This window comes from Thamnophis elegans, chromosome 1, assembly GCF_009769535.1.
Source record: "Thamnophis elegans isolate rThaEle1 chromosome 1, rThaEle1.pri, whole genome shotgun sequence".
In the NCBI taxonomy this organism is placed as follows: domain Eukaryota; kingdom Metazoa; phylum Chordata; class Lepidosauria; order Squamata; family Colubridae; genus Thamnophis; species Thamnophis elegans.
In genome coordinates, this window is record NC_045541.1 from 14,645,177 (window position 1) to 14,670,411 (window position 25,235).

General features: G+C 39.2%; 1 protein-coding gene across 1 annotated transcript in view; it reads right to left on the reverse strand.

The window, feature by feature from the left end:
* Nucleotides 1–7,837: 7,837 nt before the first annotated feature.
* NAB1 (NGFI-A binding protein 1) overlaps nucleotides 7,838–25,235 on the reverse strand; it is a 55,870-nt gene continuing 38,472 nt past the window's right edge. Inside the window, exons 6-8 of the mRNA XM_032222092.1 lie at nucleotides 14,620–14,761; nucleotides 12,980–13,129; nucleotides 7,838–10,850 (exon numbers count right to left, since the gene is read on the reverse strand). Coding sequence (XP_032077983.1) covers nucleotides 10,759–10,850; nucleotides 12,980–13,129; nucleotides 14,620–14,761 — 384 coding nt within the window. The 3' untranslated portion in view covers nucleotides 7,838–10,758. The remainder of the gene's footprint in view (nucleotides 10,851–12,979; nucleotides 13,130–14,619; nucleotides 14,762–25,235) is intronic.

Sequence of the window (25,235 nt, forward strand, 5' to 3'; positions counted from 1 at the left end):
CACTGCCCTTCCAATATTAAAGAGAAATCTTTTTTGTTTCACTCCCTGCTCAGTTAATTCATAATTCTTTGTACAATGATACATTCTTGGTATATCATTCAAAAATATATCTGCATCATTAATTCATAAGGAGTTTTGTAACTTTTTATTAATATATTGAGAAATATTACATGTAAATGGGGCAACAGTGGATAAGATAACATCATACAATAATTTCTTTAGTCAATTTATATACTTTATACTTCAGCATAATGAAGTTGACAGCAAACACTTTTAAAATGTTCTCTCGGGTAAGTGGTAAACATAAAAGAAAACCTTTTTTTGAATTACCATAATACTTTATGCCCTTTAAAATCTATTTTACATCACTACGGGGAATTTATCTTCACCCAGAACATTTTAGAGGCCACTGAATGCTGATTCATGAACACATATAGACAGATCTTATAGCCATAATGGCGAATCTATGGCAAGCCTGCCAGAGGTAACACTCTCTACTGGCACATGTGCTATCACCCCAGGTCAGATCTCCGTGGTGTTTCTTTTGTGAGTTTCTGTTTCCCTGCAGATGACGAAACAGAAGCTCACGAGAGAAAAAGATCTTACCTCTTGCCGTGCTGCCAGTGTTGGGATGCCCTGCCTCCCACTAGCCAGCTGATCTTCAGGTCTCTGCTGTGCATGCATGCATGTCAGTGCATGCACATGTCCGCACATATGCAATTCACACATGTCCATGCCTGCGCAATTCACACGTCCATGCCTGCGCAATTCACACATGTCCATGCATGTGCAATTCACACATTTCTGCACATGCGCAATTCACACATGGGCATGCATGCACATGTTAAGTTTGGGCATGTGTGCTCATGCAGTTTGGGCACTGGGTGTTTAAAAGGTTCATCATCACTGTCTTATAGGATCCTGAGAATCATAGATCAGTCCAGCCAAATTAGGATTTTTGGCACACATGCAATATGAAGAATTCTACATGCAGAAGCAGTGGCCTAACAGGAGGTTATAACCCTTTTTCATGTAACCACTTAATTGTTTCTAGAAGAAGTCACCTAGTCTGCCAGATTAGCAGTTGATCTAGAACTAACCTTCCCTAATATTATCTGAAATATTGAAATGTTTTTTTCCCCACAGATGCTCCTAGTTTAAATTCTGTGAATGAAAATCCAAGCATTGCTTTATGCTGCATCTATATAGTCCTCAAAACAGAAAGACACAATGCACAGTACTATATAATGCTTAGAATTCTGTATTATGGCAAAACAATGGTTCACACTTCTTATTTTCTGTTTAGATTTACATCTTAGAATATGAAAAGTGGGAGGAGAGGGTGTTATCTAGTGGTAGTGTTAATTCAAAAAAGATTTCCCAGTCGATGTGCAATCCCCCTGGCATACTAACTCTTTGTGAACGGATACTACCAACCATGAAGCTGGCATTTCCTGTTGTGATCTTATGGTACTGTGATCTTAACATGAAAAGAAAAGTAACAAAAAGTTCAGAGCCACTGTTAATGAAACGCTTCTTTGATGGGATGCTTACAATCAGTGGTGGGATTCAGCTGGTTTGGGTTGGTTTGGGCAAAGTGGTTGTTAAATTGCTGGATGGCCCCGCCCCTTCTTGCCCCACCCCTTCCAGGGGTCCTCACATGCCCCATTTTGGCTCCCAGGTAAGTACAGGGAGGCCTACTAGGCTCAAAATGGGATGCAGGGGGTGGAGCGTCCCCCCCATGGCCCATTTTTGCTCCCAGTGGCGTGCAAGAGGTTGAGAGCTGCCTGTCACACCCCCTGGCCACGCCTACCATGGCCACACCCACCCAGCTGGTCATTAGGGCATAGAACCAGTTGTTAAATTATTTGAATCCCACCACTGCTTACAATCAATACATAACTAGTTACAATCCCATAAGTGCAGCAGAGTGGTGAACAGCGGAAAGGTGTATAGGTTTTTTTTGGGTGGGTGGAGGGAAACACCATACATTTCTTAAACTTCTTGTCCTTTGAAGGGTCACATATGCAGCCCAGCAAACAGGGAGCTGCTACCCTTCCTATCTATAGCACAGACAGTGTTTATCCATTCTTTTTCTGGCTGTGCTCCTGGGTATTTAACAGCTGTCTGGAAGATAACATTTTGGCAGTGCAATCTTTCCCCACCTCTTCACCTGGGTGGAAGAATCTGCTTCCACATCTGATGTTTGGTAGCTGTGTTAGGCACTCGTTGGAGAAGCTGAAAGGATTGAAAGAAGAATCCTATTGAAAGAATGAACTTGCTGTAAGCAAAAGGGCTCAGGTGTTCTTTCACAGTAGAGTAATCACAATTGTGCTCTCTCCTTCCCCCTCTTCCTTTCTTAGTGTGTCATGATCCCAGTGCACTTTTAAAAACAGAGTAACAGTCTCAGTGTCAAGGAAAATATTTTATCCCTGCCTTTTTCATTACAAGCAAAGCCTATCTTTGGCTACCTGCAGAATAGCAAAAAAGAGATGCATATTTGTGCCTAAGCCAGTGGTGGGTTGCTTATCCCGTTCCAACTGGTTCGGTTGGAACGGGGCCAGCGGCGTCCTCATGCACGCGCGCAGTTCACGCATGCGCCGTAGCACCTGCGCGATGCTCCAGCTACTCGCGGAGAATCGCGCAGGTGCTGTATATCCCATGCCCCTGCGTGGAAGCGCAGAAGCCTTCAAAGACCGGTAAGGAGCGCGGGCGGGCGGGTAGGCCCTTCGCCGTTCCCGGAAGTTACTTACCTCCTGGTTCGCCGACCAACCAGTTCGCGGGGACCACCACAAACCGGTTGAAACCCACCCCTGGCCTAAGCAGACAAAACTAAACACTGATTCGTGGACATTCGTACAATCATTCTTCAGTCCTGTCCTGGAGAGTCCTTTATGTGAAGTTCTCCAAAAGTAAAACTTAGAGCACCCATCTTCTCTAAATCATACCAATCATGCTACTTGGCTGTCAATCTTCCTGGGGACAGTGCAGAGTTTTAAGTAGTTAATTTTTGCAGGTCATCCATTGCAGGTGATCTCTCTGCGTTGGTTCTTCATTGACATCCCTGTGTGTCTTTGAAACAGGAGAGAAGATGCTCAATGAGACATGAATCTGGAGAACTACTTGCAAAGGGATGACCTCAGCAGAACTTGGACCTGGAGAAATGCTGCTGCTTCCAGCTCTTCAGATATTCCTGACAACATCAAAGATTTGTTGTTGCATCATGTCAAAACATGCAATCAGTCTTGACTTTTGATTGCTGCCAGTTTAACAAGAAATGAAAAAGAAAGAAGAAATAAATGAGAAATAGAAGAAATAGATTTTGGGTTCTATTGTGAATGCTAAAGAAATGGCTATAAAATAAAATTGAACTCTTATCTTCAAGCAATAAAAGGAAATGTTTTCATGCACATATAATATATGCATACAGGTCAGTCATAAACTCCCCCATCAAGAGATGAGAATCAAATAGAAAAGGGAAATACTGAGAATATTTAGGTTTTTTAAGTAAGGAAACAATACAAAATAAATATAATATTTGCTGCAAAGTATCTTTTGTGCATAAGCATAATAAAAGACATAATCAGGTTTCATTATAAGATGTTGACAGACAACAGAGATAACAGAAAGGCTTATGACCAATGAATTCATTATCGTATTATATGAATGCATGGTGCAATGCATTATCACACACTGGATTAAACCAGGGCCAGGCATCTTTTCAGACATCAGACACTATTTTTTGTAATGGCACCATGGTTATAATTTATGTCTATGCATGTAGTTATAATTCACAAGGTTATCACATTTCACAAGATTTTGTGGCTCTTGACATTGTTGTACAAAGCTTTGTGAAAGTGAAACATATTTTAAATTTGTTTTCATTTTATTCTAAAGTTCTGGAGATTTCTTCAGGGTTTTTTTTTAGTCCCTTTCATGCCCTTTGCTTTCCCACTTCAAACTCTTCCTTCTGGAAATGCTTCTCATTTTACACTTCTTTTACAGAGTTTAAAGGCAAAATTCTGAGAAACTTGAATTCAGTAAAGAGACAATGTCAATTATTTCGGAACTTGGGATCAGACTGGACAAAATGATCCACCAATCAAATACTACCCCACTACTTCTGTATTCTACTACAGATCATAATAGTATTATTTCACCTCCTTTTTTTGTTAGTTTCAAGGTGGCAACCCACCTAAAATTCAGCCCCAGATGTAGTTATGGTTGTGTTGCTCAGCTGAAGCATGTTTTGTAACTTAATGCCCACATATTAACTGGTAAACAGAACACAATGTACAAATCCATTAAGCAGATTCTGCCACAACCCAACCTTTAATAATGTTGGATTGCAATTCCCACCCCTACTGCCAACATGTTGGACACGGTCCCTAGTGCGATTGTGATTGCAGGAGAAACAGATTGACAAAAGCATCGCACCTCTTCCTATAGTTAAACTTGCTTGGTTTTATTGTGGTTAGCAGCTATGTGTGGCCGCACAAATCGACGGTGGGTAGCAGTGAGATTCCGCCTACAGGCCTATTACTCAGCTTGGTCCCACGCACTTATTCCTGAGTGAGCAATCAGTTGGGACAATACAAAGAAAGAACACAAGACTGGGCCTGCCTTCCTAGAAACCCGTGGGTGTAACATGGCATTTCTGAAGCAGTTAAACTCCAAACGTAAGAAGTGTACACTTTTTCAAGGAGTATAAATGAATCATTGCAGGATTTTTAAATGTGTCAATATGGTGCACAAATTCACTCAATTTGCCTTGGATGCTTCAACGCTAATTCCTGGGAGGTCTTCTGAGTGTGAAGTCCAAAAAGACCTTTTGAGATACAGTACTGTAGAATTCCTTGCTTTTTTTTTTTTTAAACCAGAATTTCTCTGACTTCCTGAAGTTAAAGAGATTTGGAAAGCTGACCATTTACTACTAAAATGATGACATTTTGCTGAAGGGAGAAAAATTAACGGAGAACATCTTCTCTCTCCCTCACCACATTCTTTCAGTGAGGCAATTATCTCTAATTTTTTAAGTAACCGAAAGAAAGAAGCTTCTCTGAAATTGCATTACTTAAGAAAATTAAAACATACATTTTGAAGACATAATAGTCCTAAGAAATAAATGTTTTATATCAGCCACCACAATTCAATTAGCGACGTGAGAAAAAAGTTTGAAAGTTGAGTTTGGTTGGTTAAATTGGCTTCTGTTTACAGCCTAGCTCAGATACTGATCTATAGAAAGTGGGCAATCTACTAATACTTTTGCTGAGTATTTTGAAGAGCTGGAACATTTTTCTTATTGAACCATTTCAACAGGCCATACAAAAGGTTCATAATGTGGATCTAGAGATGATTATCTCCATCTTGCAGCCAAGGAACCCAGGCGCGGAGAGAGCAGATGCTTAAGCCTTACAAGGCTTTCAAAGGCAGATTTGAACTGCCTTTTTTTAATCACTACCTTTGCTGCCGATAACACTATAGGCCCTCTAGAATCCATTGGGCTTGGGGAGCTAATACATTTAAATAAATATGCAATATAAAAATAATACTTATTTTTAAAATATTTTTATTAAAGTTTTACAAAGCACATAAAAACTATCACCAATTACTAAACAGCTTTGCAGCAAATGTAGGCACAATTCAAAATTATCTCTTATTCTAGGATTACAGGAAAAGAGGCTTCATTTTGTGCCTATTATTCAGGGATATTTTTTCCTAATCATCAAAATCCACTAATCACGTGTCTTTTTTCTGTTTCATGCAAATGATCTCTTAAGGGATTTCTACTTTTTTTCTTTTTTTAATTCTTTCTTTTTTTATCTTTTTCTTTCTTTTCTCTCTCTCTCCCCCCTCTCTTTGGTGGACCCAAAATTTGGAACTTTGAATATGGGTCATAAGTATTGAATTGAATTTATTGCATTTATATGCCGCCCTTTTCCCCGAAGGGGACTCAGGTAACCCCAAGGTACCCTTATGAATTTGAATAGTCATTAAGTGACCAATCACAAGTCAAGGACTACCTGTAATTTCCATGTGGTCTTTAAGAGCAGCCCCATATAGTGTGTGTTACAGCAATCCAAGAGCAGTAATAATCAAGCAGTGTAAGGCAGCTTCCTCAAACAGCAGATTTTTGGAATGCTAGGAAGCTAAGATTAGTAAATATGCTACGCTTGCCTCCTATAAACTGCAATCCTGGCTTTGGGAAATGCTTTTCTTGAGAATATTTGACTGTCTATATCCCTTAGTTGGATGCCAAAATGTCTTAAGCTAGCTGTATGGACAATTCCATAAAATACTAGTAAGCCTAATTGCAGCAGTATTTGGATTTTGGGAACCTGGCACTGCAGAAGTCTACGGGAGGATCAAAGGGGAGCAGATAACGAAAGCAACATCAGTCTCATGCAGTGGTGGGTTTCAAAAAATTTTGGAACCTCTTCTGTAGGTGTGGCCTGCTTTCCGGGTCCACTGGTGGAACCTCTTCTAACCAGTTCGGTAGATTTGACAAACCGGTTCTACCGAATAGGTGCGAACTGGTAGGAACCCACCTCTGGTCTCATGAGACAAACTCTGCCCTCCTTGGACAGACTTTGTGATGTTGCCCATGGGTGAAAGGAGTGAAGTTTGTATTGCCCTGGCCTCTTATTTTGATGAAACTATTGGAGCCTCTGGATAGCTCTGTCTTGCATCCGAGATGTTGCTGATGTTCAATCCACGCCATTCCTCTCCCTTGGCAATGTGTTCCCTGAGGCTGCAGTTCATCAACTTCTGAAAGGCCACAGTTGCCTTCTGTAGCAGAGAATCCTTGATTTGTGAGCAGATCTCTGGGTGAAAAGTGAGGTTAGATTCAGCTATTTTCATTAGACATGTTAGGACTGTACCTGCTTAAAAATGATTGGGAAGATTTGGCTCTTGAATAGATCCATAGATCAAGAGATAGAATCTCTTTTATCAATTAAAGCAATTGTTATTTTTTAGTCTTTCGTACACACCTGAAAAATGGTGTTTTTAAGAAGTATCGAATGAAATGCATGCTCCTTAACCAGACAAAAATGCCACGTAAGAGTTAAGAATTTTTAATGTATTATGAAAGATCAGAATAACTTCAAAGTAATAAAGATTTAAATCAAATTGGAATGTGTTCATTTCTACAGACATGATCCTGGATTTTCTAGAAAGAACATCATCTAATAAAAGCTATACAATCTAATCCGTTATGTTAGACTGGAAAATGGTTTTTAGGGAACCTTTTGTTAGTAAAATGTATATATAAGGCTAAACGAGAGTTTGCTGTAAATCAAGCAATGGCAATTTAAAGTATAGTTGTATTAAAAAGCCAATAATTTAAATTATACCTATCAAATACTTTATAGAAGTTTTCATTAATTCAGGCTACGATTAAGAAACAGTTGTGGACTGGATATTGGAAATGCGGATGTATATATGTGCATGTTACGAGACAGCCAGGGAAATCTAATAACGTGTTCTTAATTTTTCTGTTTCATTCATTGAAGCTGCATTATAATACCAATATTGAAACAAGCAGTTCCATTTACCAGAAAGTGGAACTTCCAAAATTCATCAATCTGGAAATTGTAAGCAAATTCCTGTTCATTGGGGGGGGGGGGGTCATTTGGCAACTTAAATAAGCACCCCATGAAACAGTGTTGAAAATTCTGCTGTTTGATGAAGGACATCAATTGTCTTCTATGATAATCTGAAATTCCTGAAACATACACTAATTGGTTCGTTTCACCTTTAAAAAAAAAAAAGAATAGACAAGGAAAAAAAATTCACCAAAGCGATTTTTATTTTATAATCAACAAGGCACAAAAAAATTCAGAAAACAAGAATACAAATGCAGACAAACATAGATCACACTTCCTTTACCCCCCCTCCCCCAGATCTCTTTAATACTACACCATTACCACCACGACCATCACCACCACCGTCAAAAAGTTTAAAAACAAGACATTTGGCTCTATTGCCGTCAACCGATCTCTTCATTTTTAATTTCTACAAAGAACCTATCAACTGGCTTCAAAGGTGAAAATGTTTTTTTAAAAAAACAAAATACAGTCAAGTGGCTTCTAGAAGGCGGGATTATCATTCTCATCACCTCCAATCAGTTTGCTCAGGTGGAAAAGTAACTTTAGTCCAACTCATCTGGAAGGCATTAGGTTGGGGAAGGCTGACTCGGAGCCTTTTCATATATGCATTCAGAAAAGTGCATGTTGAACTCATAACACACACTTCTTCCTGGAAGATAAATTTAGGGTTGAGGGAAGTGAGCTTACAAACAGGTCTCCGTGTACTTTCTGATTTTATAAACTTGAGTGGAGGGTTCTGAGTATTGTAATCAAGTTCTTATTTCTATAATAGTATACATCAAATAGTAAAGAGTTGAGTGTTGGATTCCTACATTGCACTAATCCACAATATTGTTAGCTATGATTGGTTGAATAAACTACAAATGTCTGGTTTCACAGATCACACTTAGCCATTTATCTACGTTTTACAAAGCACAATGGCTGTTCTTACAGACTACATAAGACATAAATAAGCAAATCATGTAATAATGTAAAACAATGTGTAAACACAGTTACCATACTAAGATGCTTAGGCCTGCTTTCATAGAAATAAACATGGCTCTATTCAATATACTGCACATTTTTTTAAAAACAAAAAGGCAAAGTAAACTGTCTGTATTTGGGGCATGAAATGATTTGCTCAACTGTTAAAAAAAAGCAAATACCTCATTTTTTTAAATATTATAACTACATTAGGTCAATACAACTAAAAAGAAAGTTCTCTATTACATCACATTATATTGGCTTTTATTGAACGAATGTCCTATTGATAGTTACATGTGCTTATTCTCCTGTTATTACTGCTATACCTTGTGATGTCACTAAAATCGAGGAGTACAATTGGAAACATGGACATATATTAATGTTATTAATTCACGCAATAATGAAACTGGCCACTGAAGTCAAATGTAGTGTTTTGATCCATTAAATGCACATTCTTATTGGAATATATTTTGTTATCAAATGGTACAACTCAATTCAAAAAAACATTTGCTTTAAAAAAAGGTTTTCTTGAGGCAAAATAGGAATGTGTGCTGATGTTTCTACCATGAAGCCTTTCCCCATAAATCAAAACAGATAATTACTAAAACATGTTTTACAATTGAGCCCAATTGAAGAATGACAAGGTTCACCTCGCACAACGTTAATAGCTTCAACATGGTATGTGGAATGATTCTGTAACTGCTAATATATAGATCATAATCTTCACATATGAGGAGCAATATTGCATCATGGAAAATTAACACGAATATGTGGCACTTCCATGACCAACCACCAACACCCCTCTTCACAACAAATCCACAGTAGACAAAGTCAGCTTTTTATAAACCCAAGTAATCTTTCCAACTCTGTGCCCCCCAGAAATACTGGCTTCTAATTGCTATCACACACTAGGTTGGGGAAGATTGAACAAAATCTTATTTAATTGCATTAATATAACTACAGAATTTATGTGCCCTGAATAGAGAGATCTTCTTATGCAAATCCAGATGTCCTACTGGTAGCATATTTAATTTGCAGGAGCCTGGAATAGAAATAGATGTCTCTTCATTACTGTAAACCAAATAGGGCACCATCATTCATACAAATGAAGTCCTCTTTAAATAAATACTTACCCCAATTCCTCATCCATACAAAACAAAATGTATCCGTTTGTGATAGGCAGGATATGATATATGAATAATGTCATCAAGATTGGTAAAGTTGATCCTATATCCTCCTGTACCAGAATATCTATCCACTATTCCTCTTTCTCCGATTATTACATGGCATGTAAATTCATTGGATTGCTTTTTTGGCATTATATTTATCGGAAGCATTCCAACTTTTAAAAGAGAAATTTATTTAAAAGGAATGTTCAAAAACTGGTGACAACATTTCAGGTGCTCTGCCAGTGTCTACTCAAGCAATTTCCACGGGATGAATTTTTGTTTATTTCTTCCTTCCCTGCTTAATTTATACTATGAAACAATACTGTATTTCTTCGTCTCCCTAAATAGCAAACAAGCATACAGTGTAAATAAATACATTACAGATAGACATTCCTGAAGTCTCTGAGAATGTTACACACCGAGCATAAAAATTCCTGTTATAATACAGTCAGCTCTTTGAAATGCTATATTCCTATAACATTTTATGGAATTGCTTTTGTTTTTCACTTTAAAAAATAAACTTGTCGAACCTGCGGTTTAAGTGTCTTACACTATGTTCCCTCCCCGTACCTTTCTCTACCCATGACCTAAACTAAGGTTGTTTTTTTTAAAAAAACAAAAACAAAATTGGACTTGTAACTATTGAAAGTAGATACTGACGTTTCAAGTAAAAATAATGGCAGCCACCTTTACTCGACATAATACGTATTGTGACACTTTTTAAAAAAACATTACGTTACTCATACGTATAATACATTCTTAAATAACAAGGCCCCACAGTATTACTTTGTGAGCCTTTCCCACTTAGAAATCTCCTTTCTCAGGTCTGCACCCACGGCTGCTTCTGCTGCAGTTCCGCTTGTCTCTCAGCTCCTCACTTACGACTGGTTCCAGTTCTTAGGCTTTGGCTATGAAATCCCTTTTTTTTTCAATGAGGCAACGCTGGTTATTAAGGCTTGATTTGTTTTCCATTCAAAGCTTTATCTGGAAAGAACTCTTTTCCAACAGCAGTAGGTCTATATTGTATCTTCTGGCTCGGTTTTTATGACCTTCCGATCAAAGTTGTTGAAAGCCGAGTGAGGAAAATCTTTTAAAATACCAAGACCTTCTGCAATAACCATAAAAAATAAATTAGTATTGTTGAAAAGCAGTACAAATGGTAACCAATGGCTAGCATATAAAACCATGGTAGCATCTTACCTACTATATTGTAGTAGCGAAAAATTGGAAGCATATTAAAACCACCATGGTGGAGATACTATGAGAGAAAAGGAGCAAATACCATATTTTTCCGAGTATAAGATGCACTTTCTTCGCCCCCAAAAGAGGCTGAAAATATGGGTGCATCTTATATTCCGAATGTAGCTTTTTCGAAGCTTTTTTTTTAGTCCTAATGAGGCACAAACCAGTGAAACGATCTTACGTGCTTTGCCTGTTTTTCTCATTGCTGCTTCCTCCGATGATCAGCTGTGCTTTAGAAGCTGTTTTTATCCCCAACTAGGAGATATAAAGCACCCGCACTCAAAACCAACAAACATATATGCTGAAGCTGACCAGATTAAGGATGCTAGCCAGATGGATACCTGGTAGGCAGAATTCCCCCCCCCCCCACTATTTTCCTCCTCCAAAACTAAGGTGCATCTTATACTCTGAAAAATACGGTATCTCTATGACCAAAGAGGTCACAGCACATTCTTAGAATCAGTGACCTTTGAAACTTAGGCTTCAGGTCTTTGGAGGAACAAGTCCTGGTAGTGAAAACTGCAAACATCCAAACTTCTAACTTGAGATCTTAAAATGGTTGGAAAGATTACAATGATGGTGAGATTTAAAGATGACAGCTCCAGATTCCTTCATAACCAAAGGCAGCTTAAGTTGGCTCACTTTGTATTAAAAAACAACCATTTTCATTTATTTATCCATTCAGTTGATTTTTATAATTGCCCATCTCACATATATGACTCTGGGCAGCTCACAACAATCACCAAAATGCAATAAGCAAATTGCAAATAAAAAAACAAATACAATATAACAATATTAAAAATATTAAAACCACTATAATCGGAAGCCAAGATAAAAAAAACAGTGCTATAAGCCAAGTTTTCTCAGCTCTAAGCCGAGCTCCAAAAGCATCGATTGAAGCAACATTTTCACAACTATTCAGAATAAAGTCAATCTTTCTACTCTCCATTAAGAGTAATTAACCCAGTCTTGCCAGTTCTAACTTTCAAAAGTGCATTCTTTTTTCTTTTTTAAAATTATATAATTATAATATATAATATATAATAAATATATAATGATGCTAGAAAAGGCAATATTTTGAAAACAGTAGCATTGGTATTGGATTTTAAGGTATGAAGCACCAGCAGATATGGGTATCTATTGGCTAACATTGGCAAATAATGTCTGTCAATTAACAAAATATATACACTGTGTTGTCCAGAAGACTGCCTACTGGGCATAAAGGAACTCAGGGACACTTCCTTCTAAATTCAGATAGCATGGTCATCTGATAACCGCGGTAGACTAAAGCGCGCTCAACGAAAGCGCGTATGTGACGTCATCACAGCGCGACGAAAACAGCAAGCTGTGAGCGGTAAACTTAAAATTAAAGTGTAAATCTAAACCTAACCCCCCCAAACCTAACCCTAACCCTAACCCTTAACCTAACCCTAAACCTAACCCTATACCTAACCCTTAACCTAACGCTAAACCTAACGCTAACCCTTAACCTAACCCTAAACCTAACCCTAATGCTTAACGTAACCCTAAACCTAACCCTAACCCTTAACCTAACCCTAACCCTAACCTTTATGTGAATCGGCTTGCTTTAAAAGCGCTTTTTAAAGCGCCCTTTTTTCTCCGCGGTCGTATTTGTCGCGCTGCTGATGACGTCAGGTACGCTCTTTAATCGGGCGCGCTTTAGTGGACCGCGGTTTTGACGGGTCACGCTGGAATTCCACACATTTTCCTGTTAAAAGGCTGACTCTGAGCATGCTAAGTATCAGTGGATACGATATTACTTAGGTAGTTATCAATCAGGTACAAAACTTCATTAAGCTGCACAAGATTGTTGGAAAGGGACCTCTCTCACCATCATGGATGACAGTTACGGGAGTTGCAGTCCCAATCCAAATAAATCTCCCTATTTATAAGTTAATTAATTATAGACTATTTTAAAGATATGTTTCCCAGAACATTCAAGATACAGCATGAAGGGGAGGGGGGAATCTTTACCTGGCAATTGTGATTTTGCCTCACCGCCAGCATACTGTCGGCTCAGATCACTGCAAAGGGGTTTCATTCCAGGAGCTTCTCCATCTAATGAAATGTGTGGCATATGTCTGTTTGATAGACCCGATATACGGAGATTTAAAGGCCTTTCACCTAAAAGATATCAGCACAGGTGTAAACCATGTGCATGTTATAACAGAAATGGAACAACTCTATCTTCCAAGAGACAAGCCCATTGTAAGTAGCATCACATGGATGTTATTTACACAAGTGATTATTTTCTGCTTGCTTCTTCACAATATAAGCCTTTCATCCAAACCACATTTTCAACCATTTGGATTTGGATTTGATTTCATTTATATGCCGCCCTTTTCCCCGAAGGGGACTCAGGGCGGCTCACAATTCAAATCAGGGAAGGGGGTACAAACAGGAAATAAAAAAGACGAAACATAACAATACATAATTTAAAAACACACAGCAGTCATACCATTCGAGGCGGGGGGCAACAGCTCTTTAGCCCCAGGCCTGTCGGAACAGCCAGATTTTAAGGGCTTTGCGGAAGGCCTGGAGGGTGGTGAGGGTTCGAATCTCCATGGAGAGCTCGTTCCAGAGGGTCGGAGCAGCCACAGAGAAGGCTCTCCTCCGGGTAGTCGCCAGTCGGCATTGGCCGGCGGATGGAATTCGGAGGAGGCCTAATCTGTGGGATCTAATCGGTCTAGTGGAGGTAATTGGCAGCAGGCGGTCTCTCAAGTACCCAGGTCCAATACCATGAAGGGCTTTATAAGTGACGATTAGCGCCTTGAAGCGTATCCGAAGACCAATAGGCAGCCAGTGCAGCTCGCGGAGGATAGGTGTTACGTAGGTGAACTGAGGTGCACCCACGATCGCTCGCGCGGCTGCATTCTGGACAAGCTGAAGTCTCCGAATGCTCTTCAAGGGCTGCCCCATGTAGAGCATTTCTTGATTCCATAGTCATCAAAAGCATGGGACCCACAAATTAAAGCACTTGGGAATAGGATGTGTGCATAAACACACAAAATAGGAACAATTGTAATTACTTTGCCTCTAGAGCATTTTGAATAAATTCAATCATAAACTTCAGACAACTTGTTTTTCCTAAGGCAAAGGTTGGACATTGGAAAATCAGTTGTGCCCTCTGAATCACTCTTTAAATTCCATTCTATATACAGAGGTATTTCTATACTGTATGATATATAACACAGCGCTGTTTTATTGTCAGGAAAATAGGAGGTAGGAATACTAGGCATGTCTGCGGTCTTGAATTATAAATAAAAAGGTTGGAATAATAATAATAGTACCAATAGTAATAAGCACAAAACATCTGGAGCACCACTTGAACACCATTCATCGGCATTGACAAAAACCGTTATCAATTAATTGCAAAAGGCAGCTTTACTTGGAGAAGCTTACATCCTGGGACAATATCTTTCACATCATCAAATAACATCTGCCAATCCCAGGTCCTTGGGAAGGATCTGACAGGTGGATAAAAATGCCAAATCCATGCTAAACATCTGATTAACACTTCAATCAACCATAATAATAGTAATAGTTATCACTGCCGCATCTACCTCAAAATGAAATGCATTATGGCAAATATCTGCCTGGAAAAGCAACATTACCTTGTCCATCCAGAGGATCTGGCGTCAATCCATTGGGACTGCTTTCTTCTGAACTTTGCCTGTAAAGACCTGTGGAGAGTCGTCTTTCCAAGCCAGCTTGGCTGCAAAGGAACTCCATTTGTTTGGCCATCATCTTTTCAGGCTGAAATGAAGCAGAGATGTATGCACACAGCAGAATTACTATACTGTACCACCAGCCACTTGCCAAACAGAAATTGTGAGCCTAAAAACCAGCACGGGCGTGGCCATGCACTTTGAAAGGTTGACAAGTAGCAGTGGAGGCAGAATCTCTGCTGAGGATCTCCAAAAGCAAGAGGAATCAAAGAGTAAGCTCCAACGGTTAGAACACTCAACCATTTTCAAACCTCCTTTCTGGTATCTCATAAACCTGTTAAAACAATGCTGCTGTTTTGCCATGCTTTTAACCCAGTGGTGGGTTTCAAAAATTTTTTGAACCTACTCTGTGGGTGTGGCCTCCTTTGTGGGAGTGGCTTGCCGGCCATGTGACCTAGTGGGAGTGGCCAGCCATGTGTTTTTTCTCTCTCTCTCTTTCCTTCCTTTTGTCTCTCTGTCCCATTTTCCTTTTTTTCTTTCATCTCTCTCTCACTTTTTTCTTTCTTTCTTTCTTTCTTTCTTTCTTTCTTTCTCTTTCTCTGTGAGTCTGTGTGCGTGTGTGTGTGTGTGTGTGTGTGTGTCAGTGGTGGGTTTCAAAAAATTTTGGAACCTCTTCTGTAGGTCCACTGGTGGAACCTCTTCTAACCTGTTCGGTAGATTTGACAAACCGGTTCTACCGAACTGGTGCAAACTGGTAGGAACCCACCTCTGCTTTTAACCAGGATTAAATGTTTCTAACGGCCACCTGCGGTGAATTGGTTGAATATTAGTTGATTTTCTTTTCTGTTTTTATTCTCCATTTTTACTCTGTTGGGGTGGTGGGTTGGGGGAGGACTGAGAGAAAGTGACTAGGCCAAAGCCACCCTAGCTGGCTTTGTGGTACAGGCATTGACAATTTCTTGGTTTCTAGCCTTGTGCTTTAACCACTACGTCAAAATGGCTTTAGTTAGTTGCATGCTATTTAAACTCTTCAGATTGGGACACAGGACACAAGACCTGTGAATTTAAGGAACAGTCCTATGATAACTCCAAATATATGCTATTGCACTAAAAAGATGCTTGTGCAATGAATTTAATAATAATAATAATCATGGGAAGTGAAACAAAGAATAACTGAGCATCTAGAACAGCAGAAAAATAACAAAATTTGCTTGCACTGAAGCTTGTTTAAAAAAAAAAAATCTCCTACAAGTATTTAAAAAATGCCCATACAGGTAGAGCACAATTGTGCCTAAAATTTATATTGCTAAGTAAGAATTATATTAAGTGAGTTTTGCTCCATTTTACGATTTTTCTTGCCCCATTTGTTAAGTGAATCATTGCAGTTGTTGAGTTAATAACATGGTTGTTAAGCAAATCTGGTTTTCCCTTTGACTTTGCTTGCCAGAAGGTCACAAAAGGTATTCGTGTGATCTCGGTACACTGCAACCGCCATAAATGTGAATCAGTTGTCAAATCATATGTCCATGGGGATACTGCAATGGTAATAAGTGAAAAATGGTCATAAGTCATTTTTTCCCCAGTGCCGATGTAACTTCAAACGGTCACTAATTGAACTGTTGTAAGTCAAGGACTATTTGTACTGCAGTATTAAATAAAAGCATCAGCACATTGCAAGAAACAAGCCAACTAATGTAATAGCACGACCATAGTTTTAACCGAATACTTTTGGATGCAAAATCAAAAACGGGGGGAAAAAATCAAGCAGTGCATCACCAAAAGATCAAGTTGGAAAATATGATCAATATGCTAAGATGCAAACAAATTGGAACAGATGAAAGAAAAGCTGAAGAATAAGAGGACCAAAGATTATCCAATCAAGAAACAAGCAAGATCAAAAGAACTCCGGAAATAATAAAGCAGCAAATAACAGCCATAGCCAAGAAAATCAGCAGACCGCACAGTACAGGCAGAATCTCCAATTTCAGTTGAATCAGAAATGTTTCTACTAATTCAACAACGGAGAGAGTGCAATAAATCAACCAACACCTGACAAAGAAGAAACAATGCAATTCTTTGTTCAGCTAAGCCCAAACAGCAGAGGGACAACAGATCAGCTCCTAATCGACAGAATGATTTTGGAAAACTTTAACAGAAGGAAGACCAACTTAAATGTAGCTTGGATTGATTACAAGAAGACATTCGACTCCCTGCCACATGACTGGATAATGCTTAGAAGCTAACAGGAGTCTGCAGAAACATCAGAAGCTTGGTGCAAAGACCAATAACACCATGGAAGACAATGGTGACAGACTGGGAGAGGTTAATATCAACAAAGGACATTTTTTTTAAAAGGCTCACTATCACCACTACTGTTTGTAGTTACACTGATTCCTCCGTCAACAATACTGAACAATTCATGACTTGCCTATCAAACATCTGCTAGACTATCTCCCCCCCTTTACACAGAAGATCCAAAGCGGCATGGAAAAACAGGGTCTGAAATTGAATTGCTGCTTAAAACTGTCCAAATACATACCCAATATACCACAGTGGACTTTGGACTATAGAAATGTGCCAAGAAGAAGGGAAGTTGGAGGGGGGCGAAAGAAAGGGTGTATGGAGGGTCGAAGAGGTACATTGGGTTTCTATTTTGGGGGGTATTGTCGACAAGAGGAATGACTGTGTTTATTGTTTAATGTTATATGGCCCCGGTTATGCACAGTATATATGTGACTGTACGAAAATGAAATGGAAAAATAAAAACACATTTACAATGAGAAATGTGCCACCCTTCCCATCAATAGAGGGAATGATGAATGCAGAAGGAATTAGGATGCCCTATGGAAATAACACCAACAGGATGGATGAAGAAGATCACTACAAATATCTTGGCGTTCTTCAAGCTAGCCACTGGGAGACCCTGAGTTCTAGTGTTGCCTGAGGCATGAAGCCAGCTGGATGACTTTGAGCTAATCCTTTTCTCTCAGTCCTAGGAAGCAGGCAATGACAAACCACTTCTGAAAAACCTTGAAAAGAAAATTGCAGGGATTTCTCTAGGCAGTTGCCTAGACAATGATTTGAAAGCACAAAATAAATTAATATGGTAATAATAATAACACCCCAGACTTAACAATTGTTGAAAAGAAAGACAAGATGGTGTCTGGATGGTGTATGCTGGAGCAACGAAAGACAGCAGAAGAAAAGAAAAAGAGAAAGTCTTGAGAAAAATCACAAAATACAAAGATCTACAAATAAAATGACTGCAGCAAGAAAAAGCAAAGATAGTACTAACAGCAATAGGCACTTTGGGTGCAATCCTACAACATCTGGAGCACCACTTTAACACCTGGCATTGACAATATTCCCATCAGTCAATTACAAAAGGCAATTTTCCTTGGAACAGCTTACATCCTGGGACAATATGTTTAATATTATTAAACAACAACATCTGCCTATCTCAATTCCTTTGGAAGGGCTCTAAAGCTGGAGAATAATGCCAAATTCAATATAAACATCTAGCGGCTTTATGACCATCATCATCATCATCATCATCACAATAATGATGATGGTGCAAAATGAGATGCAACATTAAATCCCACATAAATGACAAACAAAACCGAAGAGATAAATTAATTATTGGAAAATTAAATTAATTTGATGGCACCGGAAAGCCAACCAGGGAGGAAATGTCAGAAACCTTTCCTTGGAGATGTCCTAGATTTAATTATAAAAATAATAAAGGCAGGATAAAAATCAAATAAGTAAATAAGTAAAATTCCACAACAGAGAAATCTATACCAAAGGGAACTTTTCATTACAGGCACCTGTTTTAACATCACCTACAAAGGCATGTTGAAAAAGTGCCTTCATGTGATCTAAAGCCATAGCTATAAATGGGAGGAAAAGAATCATTTAAGCACAAAGCTCTGAAGGGCACTGAGAATCAAAGCAGCCCTCTGATTACAATAAGACAAATTTCCTGCAGTATCACACACAGTAGCTCTTCCAAGTTAGAAATGACCAGGGCATGTATTTTTGAAGCAAACTAATTAGGGAATCATGGACCTGTCAAAGGTGCTAAAAAGCGATTCAATCCCCAGAAGCCATTTAAGATCAATGCGCAAGCATCCCACCAGATAACAACTTGATCCTTTAGGATGTGTGGGCGTGCGTGCATGCGTATGCATGCACTCTCAAGCCAATTCTGACTCTTGGCAACTGCCTTGCAGTTTTCCTGGCATTATTTTTCAAAAGTGGTTTGTTACTGCATCTTTTCTAGGACTGAGATAAAGTGAGTGATTCAAAGCCACTGGCTGACCCTGTGCCAAAGACAGAACTAAAACCTATGGTCCCTGGCCTGCTGCCTTAACTACTACAACAAACTGTCTGTCTTGGGGAAATTATGAAAGCCAAAAGGCAAAATAGGAAGACATCAGGTAATCCAATGAAAATTGTTAACTATTCTATGTTAATTGTTGACTATTCTCTCAATACTAATCAGATTGCCCTTTGTCTCTCCTGAAAGCATTCCCCTCTCTCTTTAAAGTAAAACCTGAGTACTGCTTAGAAATAAGATAAGGTAACCTTTATTGTCATTTTTTACTATGGTGGGCACACTAAAAGGTAAAGGTTCCCCTCGCATATATGTACTACTCGTTACCGACTCTAGGGGGCGTGCTCATCTCCGTTTCTAAGCTGAAGAGCCAGCGCTGTTCAAAGACCTCTCCGTGGTCATGTGGCCGGCATGACTAAATGCCGAAAGTGAATGAAGCGCTGTTACCTTCTCACCAAATTAGTCCTTATTTTTCTACTTCCCTTTTTTCGTGCTTTCGAACTGCTAGGTTGGCAGAAGCTGGAACAAGTAACAGGAGCTCACTCCATTACACGGACTAGGGATTTGAACTGCTGAACTTTTTGATCGGCAAGCTAAGTGTCTTAGCCACTGAGTCACCTGGCGTGGGCACACTGGCACATGTTAAAAATGAAATTCTGTTGCCTGTTCTCAAAAGTGTACACATACACACACATCCTGATGGGGTATTTCTATCCTCACACTTCTGAAAGTCCATCAATAAGCATCACTATTTTTCTTAATAGAATATGCCACATTAGCATAATAATCTACACTGATTCTAAAGCACCTGAGGTTTATCTAAACTTAGTTTTGTTTCTAAAAATATGGCTGGTATAATTCATGACATAATTCTCTGTTCTTTAAATAATTATTTTAATCAGATGCTGTTGCTGCTCTTGAAATATTCTCTCTGTGTATATACACACAGGATCATTTCAAAAGGATCATTGGATTTTAATAATTTATGTTTAAAATTCACCACCACCATAGGAAAAATGACAACACTTCACTCATGCTTTATTTCTGGATACAGTACTATCCACTTAATAAAAAAATCTCAACAATCTGTCATTCTGAAAAGTGTAGGACGACAGTTTACTTGTGAATAATAATAAAGCACAAAATTTGCCCGAATAAAGAAACAGGCCTTATGGACTACAAGGAAAATATAATTAAGAGGGCACAGAACCTGTTAGAATATAGTCTAAATGAACAGAGCTGAGAGAATACTATATTCTAAATAGTGCTATTTTTAATTACAGGAACAGTTCATCAGTTTGAAAAGAAAACAACCAATTTAAATGAAACACACAATGTTGGAAGGAAAATGGATAGAAAACAAATACACAGTAATGGAATGGGGGAAAAAAAATCCAGTTTCTAACCACAACCACATTAAACGTAACAGGCTAAATCAACACATCCCTGGCACCATGGAGTTTTTGCAATTCTGCTCATAGCATTAAACGTGGAACTCCTCACCCGAGATATTTTATTGCGTTCTAAAGATAGAAAGCAACAGCTCTTGAGTTGCTCCCTGCCAGATGCTGTGAACAACTCTAAGAAGACTTTGTGAGCGCTATCCTTCATGAGATCTGGAAACTGTAAGCCCATATATATGGAAGGCAACAGTTTTGTGAAGAATGTGAAAAGCATGTTTGAACTAAAGAGCCCGGAGTAATTTGATTTCATGACCGTATTTGTATAACTCTGGGTATATTAGGTATATATCCCTTATCGAGGTGTTTTAGAAATGTATCTGTAATGTAAACTCTTCTGTAATGGACACTGAAACCACTCAATGTAAACATTCCTTATATAGTCATATTCTATACCAGTGTGTAAACCATCTTCACTGTCTCTGCTGACTTTATGTAAAAGGACAAAGTATACAAAATGGGATTAGGCAAGGACAGAAATTGAATTTTTAATAAGAATTTATTCAGATAATCTGTTTCCACCCTGTTTCCCTGAAAATAAGACCTCTCTGGATAATAAGCCCAATCGGGCTTTTGAGCGCATGTGCTAAAATAAGCCTTCCCCCAAAATAAGCCTTCCTTGAAAATATTGCAACACAGCAGCAGCCATGAGGTGACCATGCTTGCTGCCTCCTGCGCCTCACAAATAATAAGACCTCCTCAAAAATAAGGCCAAGTGCTTATTTCGGGGGATCAAAAGAAAATAAGACCCTGTCTTATTTTTGGGGAAACATGGTAATTCATTAGTAATAAATAAATTAGAATAAAAGGAATAAATAAAGTAGGGATAGGAAGAGTATTGCCATGTTTAAACTTTGGTGTTGAGGAAGACTTCTGAGAATACCTCAGGCAGCTAAGAAAGCAAGCTGTGGGTTATTGCGCTCTACATGGGGCTGCCCCTGAAAAGTGTTCGGAGTCTACAACTACTCCAGAATGCAGCCGCGCGAGCGATACTGGGTATACCAAGATACACCCACATTACACCTATCCTCCACGAGCTGCATTGGCCCCCTATTGGTCTCCGAGCACGATTCAAGGTGCTGGTCATTACCTTTAAAGCCCTACATGGCCTAGGACCCGGATATCTGCGAGACCGTCTTCTGCCGCATACCTCCCAACGGCCGATAAGATTGCACAGGGTGGGCCTTCTCCAGGTGCCGTCAACCAGACAATGTTGGTTGGCGGCTCCCCGGGGGAGGGCCTTTTCTGTAGCCGCTCCGACCCTATGGAATGAACTACCCCCAGATATCCGGACCCTACCCACTCTCATGGCCTTCCGAAAGGCTATCAAAACCTGGCTATTCCGACAGGCCTGAGGCTGTTGACCTCATGACCGAGGTCCAGCCCTGATTAGACTGGGTGCATGGTGTGGTTTTTTTAATCTGTTTTCCTCCGTTTTTTTTTTAACTTTTCACTTTTTAAAATCTATTTTCTGTAAGCCGCCCGGAGTCCTTCGGGATTGGGCGGCCTATAAATTTATTAAATCAAATCAAATCAAATATTGAACAAACAACCCCAGCGCTTGCACTGGTGGCACAAATGAGCAGGCTCAAATTATCCTACTTTGGACATATTACGTGAAGACCGAACTCTCTGGAAAAGGCTCTAATGCTGGCAAGGAAAGAGAAGAAGAGGACAACCAGAAGAAAAGTGGATGGACTCAATTATAGTGGCACCACTGGAAGACCAAGTTGGAGACAGATTGTCATGGAGAAAATCTATCTATGTGGTTGCTAGGAGTAAAAAAAAAAAAAACCCTTGAAGACAAATAATCAATCACAATAGGATACAACAGCAAATTTCCTCCAATTTTGCTTGTTCTACTGAATTCTGCCTCTCTCTCCAAGATCCTCCTTTGTCTACAATGCAGGAAAGTCAAGTTTTAACAACACAGCCTGTGAGCGAACAGCCACACTAGGTCAAAATCTCTCAAACCGCATGCAGGCTGAAAGACTTGGCATGCTTTTCTTCTTCACAAAAGCAGGATCATTTCAGCTGCTGGTATTTGTCATGGACATGTCCATATATTTATGCAACGGCACAATAATCTGCTGTTATCCTTTCCAGGAGTTTTGTTTTTCCTTCAAATTGCCAACCTAGCTTGCAGCCCTGTCATTTTTTTTTAATGATCTCCCATTCTAGTACAAACCAAGTCTGAGGTGGCGCAGTGGTTAGAGTGCAGTACTGCAGGCCACTTCAGCTGACTGCTATCTGCAGTTCGGCGGTTCAAATCTCACCGGCTCAAGGTTGACTCAGCCTTCCATCCTTCCGAGGTGGGTAAAATGAGGACCCAGACTGTGGGGGCAATATGCTGACTCTGTAAACCGCTTAGAGAGGGCTGAAAGCCCTATGAAGCGGTATATAAGCCTAACTGCTATTGCTATTGCTATAAGTCCAATCTTGCTTAGCTTTTCAAGTTCAGGTTGGGTAAATGCCATCACATAGCTAGTTATTGAAGAGTGCAGTGGCTAGTTATTGATTTCTTCTTTCCATCCATTTCTTCTTACTATATACCAGGGTGTCAAACTGGCGGCCCACAGGCCAGATGCGTCATGCCCACCCCAGCTCTGCGGATGGGAAAAACATCACGTGATGGAAACGGGATGTGGGGAGTTTTATACCCGTGCTCTATAGGGTTGCAGATTATCTAACTAGTGTACCTTTTGAGGGACACGGAATGCAATGTTTTAAATCATTGTTTTTTCATGGACCTCCCCCCTCCAGATAAGAAGATTAAGAGCTGCCATGTAATTTTCTTTTCCTGCTTATATTGTTTTTAATTGTTTAATTATTTCACATGCCACCCAGAATAAAAAAAACCTGAAGTGGCATACGCCCATTATAAATAAACAAATGCACCAAGGATAGCATTAGACCCCCTTCCTAATTTTGCCATCTAAACAATACATGTAATAAGGACTGTATATCAGAAAATCGGTTGGACATATGATCATCTCCACAATTAAATTGCAACTGATTCATCCGAGATTGTTAGATTTGAATGGCTGAAAGAATGCGGAGCAAAGAAAAACCACGGAGCGCTGTAATCATTTGTTATTAAACCAGAGAGGTCAGCTGAACCTGTAAGTATCTTGTTTTACATTTCAAAAATCCAGAAAGGAGCTGCAGCTGTTTCCTTTCAAAGTATTTTCATCAGATTGGGGTGAGTATAAATGTAACAAAGAAAGTAAAAGCAATTTTCTCTATATATTTATTCAGGTATAAGCCCCATTATACTAACTATGTGTTAACTGCCATATTAAGCTCTAATTATATGCACACAGTAACACATATCCTGGATTGCACTTTATTCAACGTTTTGTATTTCTGAGAAATCAAGGCTGGGATACACTTGAAAAATGAATAGGGTATATAGTGGACAGGTCAGAGGGGGGAAAACTGCACACTCTAAAGGTTTCATAAATTAATGTATGAATAAATACAAATAGATGCTTCAAGAAGGTGCAGAAAAGTAGTATGAAAGGCTTAAACAATTCAACCACTCTCTTATTTTGATACCATTACCCTTCAAATTACAGCTAAATAAACACATCTAATCCACTTTGTCATCAAATGAGGAAAACAAAAGGAAAAGCCAGGAACTTTACAAATGCAAACAACTTCAAAATGTTATTTATGTGAAGTTTTTATCCATTTCTCATTTAACTTTTTTCCAATCATGTTACAGTTAGTTGGTACAAATGGTTTGTCACAACATCTGGAGGTGGTGGCGTTGACAAATTAAGGTGATAAAAAAGAGAAGTAATTCTGCAGGCAGAAAAACAGCCAAAGAGATGTCCCCAAATTAGAAGGCTGGATCTCGAGTGCAATGTCTCTGATCTTTTCCAGCTCCCTCCTAATCTGGAGTTGTTAGGAAAGTTATTTTCAGCTATACTGATTTTCAGAGAATTCCCAAGCTCCAAATTAAGCATTTTCCCAATTACGCCTCATTGCAGCTCCATACCTGATTAATCAGAAGAAAAAAGAGAGTCTTCTTACAGTATTTGGTAGGCTACTTTCAACCTGGCTAGAAGGAAGGATTGTCCTGCACAGTTGTTTACTTGTTTTGTGTTTGATCACTTTACATCAACCTTGACTTTACTGAAGCCTTATGCTGCCCCACCCCCCCAAGACTGGAGAGCTCATGAAACTGGAGTAAAGGGGAAAAAGCAGGTGAAAATTAATGGCATCAGTTGCTACACAGGACAGGACATTTGGAGTTGGGGAGTCCATGGTTTCAACTATGAATGTAGGTACCATAGAACAGATGTATGATGGTGTTAAATCTCTGAGACAGGCAGAACATCTAGCAGCTGGGAATTTGGTCCATTTCCCAACTCTGAAGTCCTTAAGTAAGGATGCACTTAAATCTCTTCAAGAATTTGTAGCAATCATTTCTGATTTAGAATTATGGAATCATAAGGTGGGAAGGGAGGTTGGAGGTCTTCTAGTCCAGCCCCTGGCCCATGGCAGAATTTACAGAAAGAATTTGATTTTAAGGCACTTAAATCACACTTTCACTTTTTTGCAACAGCACGTGCTATGGAAATTGAGAATGCTGGACAGGAATTACGAAGTTTCAATATGACCCAATTTTGAAATTAAGCTTCTGTGGGTGTTAGAACTACAGAATTCCAGGTTTTCATGGTTTTTTTTCCCCTCAAGTTACTCATTACTTCTATAAAGATGCCAGCAAGTAAATTATTTTTATTTAACAAGTTTATACT